Genomic DNA, 4,734 nt, shown 5'->3' with positions numbered 1-4,734 from the left:
TCCCCCTGTAGACTGAGGGGGAAGGTTGGTGGCACTTGTATTATTCTGTCCTGAATGGCAACGTTAAAACGGGTGTATGTATCTGCGTTCGCGCGAAGAACTGGCGCACCGACCGGTTCCCGCCGCTAGGAGGCGCCGGAAGCTCGTTTTCCGCCCCCCCGGCTCCGCGCCACGCATCCACAAAGGGCGTGTGGAGCCCGGAGACTGGGAATCGAGTCGAGTTGATCGCCTCGTGACAATTCACGCAACTTTAAACATCACGGTGAAAAATACGGCAAGTTTTTAAAGCGGTCAAATGAACAGGGAGAAGCGAGGGGGTGCGGGTCCGAGAAGACGGTCCGCGGTCGCAACGGCAGGGATCGAAATGATCATTTCGGTACCCAGTGGCTTTAAAAAAAATCTCTCTGTATTTATTAATATTCATAATAATAACAATAACACCCACAACAATACGAATAATAATAATCATGAATCGTTGATTGATTTAATTAATCTACATATCAGTTCTGCGCATCTATCACGGTTCGAGGTTTCGCGTCACGCAGACTTTGGCCTCTGGTGTGGATTTTGAAAACCATTTTTGAAATCTTCAGATCTGCGTTCATTGCGTTATTCGGGTGGACGGTGGAACTTTTTGTCATAATTTTTTTTTGTTTAAGGTTTTGCAAACTAAGCAGATGTGAATTGACTTTTTTTTAATCCGTGGTGTAAAAATACGAAAACGAAAATCCACAGAACCTTTTAAATGTATTAAAACGATTAGAAAGTCACTGCAGCTTCTTTCACTAATTCTGTCCGAATCCTGAAATAAAACGGGAGGTTTGTCTGCTCCCCCAAACCCCCCCAAGCACCCAGCAGACCCCAGACCCCCAGGGGCATGATGGGAATGATGGGTATCCCTGTCAGCTGTGTGTGTGTGTGTGTGTGCGTGAATTCCCCCTCAGATGAGTTATGTATTTATATTCTACAGTCGGCCACTCCGTGCTTCTGAAATTTAGTTTTTATTTAACAATAGTGGTGATAATAATAACAACAACAATAACAATAATAATAAAGAAGAGCATTATTCTCAGATAAAGAAAGACCGGTGTACATTTTTTTTATCAATATTGCACGATTCGAAAGGCCAGGACGTGTAAAGGAGTAAAAATGTTGTGGTTCTGGGGTAAAATGGTGAAAAGTTCACCCGGCGATGTTGCCACCTTAATAACGACAGAAGACATTTGCTTGTATATACGTTTTATGTAAGTAATAAAATATTACTATAACATAAATATAAATGCGACTTTGCAGTCTACATTTCGCAATCAACATACAACCAATGTAGTAAACAAAACATGTGTAATCCACTGCAACATAATTAACAAAACGCTCCAAACACAATAAGGAAATAAATATATAGATATATAAATGGTCCAATTCATAAATGAAATCATATTAAAATATTTTCTTGGAATTAGTAAGTGTACAAAACTGCCCAGAAACAAAGAAAGAAACAAACCAAAAAATAACAATAAAACCAAAATAACAAAACAAAACGATAAACTCAGAAACAAATACATATGTTTACATATTCGACATATTTACACATTGGAAATAACCGTGACAACGATTTCTTTTAAAATCTTGCTGTTTTTGTTCTTGAAGGAAGAGTACTTCGTCCACGCGTGACAATGCTGTATTTTTCTTTTTTTTAAATTCTCGGGAATCAGCCAAACCTTGAGAAAACGACAAGAAAAAGGCGCACAACTCCACCACCTTCTCCCGCTCCAGCCCTCGAGTGGCCACAACAACAAGCCAAAGGATGATGAAGAACCCACGGGGAGATGCGTTAAAAGCATAAAGGAACTGTCCTGCTGTCGGTGGAAGGAGGGGTGGAAATAATTTACACGAGTCGTTACCTGAGATAGCTGACAAATCTCTTCCGGGGGGGGATTTTCTATGCCAAAAATAATTATCGTCATTATTAATGTTGCTCACATCGCCTGGCGGGGAATAATTTTGAATAATTATTACATAATTGCAGAAATAATAATAATAAAAAAACAGTAAAATAAGTGCTCCATGCACGATAAGTAAAGGAAAAGGAAAAAAGAAAGAAAGGTCCCGTCGCCGTCTGCGGGTTTAGACGAGGGACATGGAGGGGACATTTTTACCACTTTTTTTTTTTTTACCCCGGCAGTGGTACCCACGCAGCGGCAACGTGCCAGTTGCACCAACACGCGAACAAAAGGGGTCGTTTTCAATAAAAACGACGGAAACGCGGAATGTTGGGAGAAACGTAATAATAATAATAATAATAATAATCATCATCATCATCATCCTAATAACAATCCTAACTGCAGAACTCGGCGTGCGCTCTTTGTTAGTCCTCCCACCTTCGGACAGATACAGAAGAAACTGGGAAATAAAGACAGAGCCCGAACGAACTTTCTCTCTCTCTCTCTCTCTCTCTCTCTCTCTGTGTGTGTGCGTGTAAATGAGTGCGTTTCGACCGACATCCTCTTTACAATTTTTGGCAGATCTTGGTGTGACATTTGCGGGGACCCCCCCCCCCATCTCGAAGTACCTCCGTCCGGGAGCCAGAAACTCCCACCCCCACCCACCCCCCTCGCGTAAATCCCACTCAGCCTCGTCGTCGTCGTGGTGGTGGTCGCCGTAACGGTCGTCGGCGTCGGTTCGGCTCGGCCGGCGACAGCGGTCACTGCACGGGACTCTGCAGCGCGTGGTGGAGCGGCGGGGTCTCCGCCTGTGAATATACGTCCTCCATGCTCGGGTGGGGGACCCCCACCGGCGTCATCCGTTTCTCTTTCTGTCTCCTGTTGCAAAACCAAACGCGCACCACCTCCTTCTCCAGCTGGAGCGTGCCGGCCAGCGTGGAGATCTCGTGGGCGGAGGGCTTGGGGCACTTGAGGAAGTGGTTCTCCAGGGCCCCCTTCACCCCGACCTCGATGGAGGTCCTCTTCTTCCGCTTCCTGCCCTGCGCCGCGATCTTGTCCAGGTTGGTGGGGCTGCCCGTGTTCGAGTCCGTCTCCTCCAGCCACTTGTTCAGCAGCGGCTTCAGCTTGCACATGTTCTTGAAGCTGAGCTGCAGCGCCTCGAACCTGCAGATGGTGGTCTGCGAGAAGACGTTGCCGTACAGCGTGCCCAGCGCCAGCCCCACGTCCGCCTGCGTGAAGCCCAGCTTGATGCGCCGCTGCTTGAACTGCTTGGCGAACTGCTCCAGGTCGTCGGAGCTCGGCGCGTCCTCGTCCGAGTGGTCCTGGTGGTGGCCGAACGGCTGCTGGGGCGACTCCAGCTGGTTGTCGTGGCCGCCCGCGTCGTCGTGGAGCGGGTCACGCATGCCGTGGTGCAGCGACGCGGGCTGCGGGCTCAGCATGGCGTTCAGGTTCGTGTAGCCCGTCTGCGAGTAGACCAGCGGCTGGTGGCCGTTGGAGGCCGGCGACAGCGGGGACAGGTGGTGCGTGGTGGCCGGAGCCCACGAGCCGTGGTGGCCGCCCTGCGTCTGCTGGTGCACCAGGTGCGATCTGTGGTGGAAGCCCGTGGCCAGGTCCTCCCGGCTCGCCTGCACGCCGGCCTTGCTGTGCTCGGGCTGCCCGACGTGGGTCCCGCTGCTCCAGTCCGTGTTGGACGTGGGCAGCCACTGGTGGTGCGTCAGGCTCATCGGGTGGCCGGTGTTGGTGGCCGCCAGCCCCTGCAGGTACTCGTGGTGCATCATCTTCTGCACCTCCCGGTAGGTCGTGCCCTGGTGCATCCTGTCCGAGTCCGGGTGCATGAGCGGGTTGGAGGGCAGGGAGTTATTCCGCGGGATGTACTGAGCTGTTGTCGCCATGGCTCCCACTCGCGAAACTGTCGGGCGCCCCGGAGCCGCGCGGGCTTTACAGCCGAAAAGGCAGCAGCCTGCTCGGGGAGGTCTTAGCGGAGGGCGGGGGGAAGGGCGGCCGAGGCCACGCCTCCTCCGCGCGTGCATTGGCTCGAGCCGGCCAAGGGTTCCGTCTCAGTGTCGCGAGCGCGCCTTCTCTCTCCGTGGTCTCGGCGGAGGGCGCCGGGAACGCTGGGAAACGATTGGGCTGTTTTGAAAGTAGCCACGTGGGGGAGTGCGGGCCTCTTTTTGGACCGAGCGGCCCGCTTCGTGGGAGCGTGTCGCCGAGTTCCGTCCTCGGCTCGTCTCGTGCGTCTGGAACCGCGGGTCGATGACGTCACGCAGCGCCTTCTGGAGCGCGCTCTCCAACTTTGAACTGTTCATACGATTATTACGTCACACTTGCTAACACTGGCTGGGTTTTCATAGATAGATAGATAGTACAGTGTGAAAAATGACTTTTAAAATGGAACTCTTGGGCAAGATTGGCGCGGAAAGTTTTGACGTGAGTTTAGCCCAGACAGACGCGTTTATTAGTCCGATGAGCGTTTCACTGTTGGGTGGGTGTGTGGGTGGGATCTCTTTCCCCGTTGCTACGCATGAGCAGGACACGGTGAGATATATATACGTGTCTTTAGGTTAATTACGCGGCAACTCACCCCCCACCCCCCCATCTCTCTTTCCGACACACATATACACACAGTGACGTGGACACGACATCCTGCATCTCCCACCCACGGGCAACACAGAGCACTTTGTATTCTACACGTTTTCCATAGGTTTTTACATGTTCATATCTCATTTATGACGATGACAGATTTAATTGAATTGATTAATTGCATTTAACATTAAATTAAAATAAACAGTATTTA

The 4,734-nt window shown here is 50.5% G+C and overlaps 1 protein-coding gene across 1 annotated transcript; it reads right to left on the bottom strand.

The window, feature by feature from the left end:
• Positions 1 to 2,627: 2,627 nt before the first annotated feature.
• On the bottom strand, positions 2,628 to 3,871 carry pou3f1 (POU class 3 homeobox 1). Its single transcript, XM_028980939.1, has one exon. The coding sequence runs from the start codon at positions 3,830 to 3,832 to the stop codon at positions 2,702 to 2,704; it is 1,131 nt and encodes a 376-aa protein (XP_028836772.1). The 5' UTR covers positions 3,833 to 3,871; the 3' UTR covers positions 2,628 to 2,701.
• Between the last annotated feature and the right edge of the window lie 863 nt (positions 3,872 to 4,734).

Source organism: Denticeps clupeoides, chromosome 5, assembly GCF_900700375.1.
Source record: "Denticeps clupeoides chromosome 5, fDenClu1.1, whole genome shotgun sequence".
NCBI lineage: Eukaryota > Metazoa > Chordata > Actinopteri > Clupeiformes > Denticipitidae > Denticeps > Denticeps clupeoides.
This window is presented reverse-complemented; position numbering and strand designations above follow the sequence as displayed.

What these genes read in the sequence shown, in the direction of transcription:
- pou3f1 (XM_028980939.1), bottom strand. Translation starts at nt 3,832, where the DNA reads ATGGCGACAACAGCTCAGTACATCCCGCGGAATAACTCCCTGCCCTCC.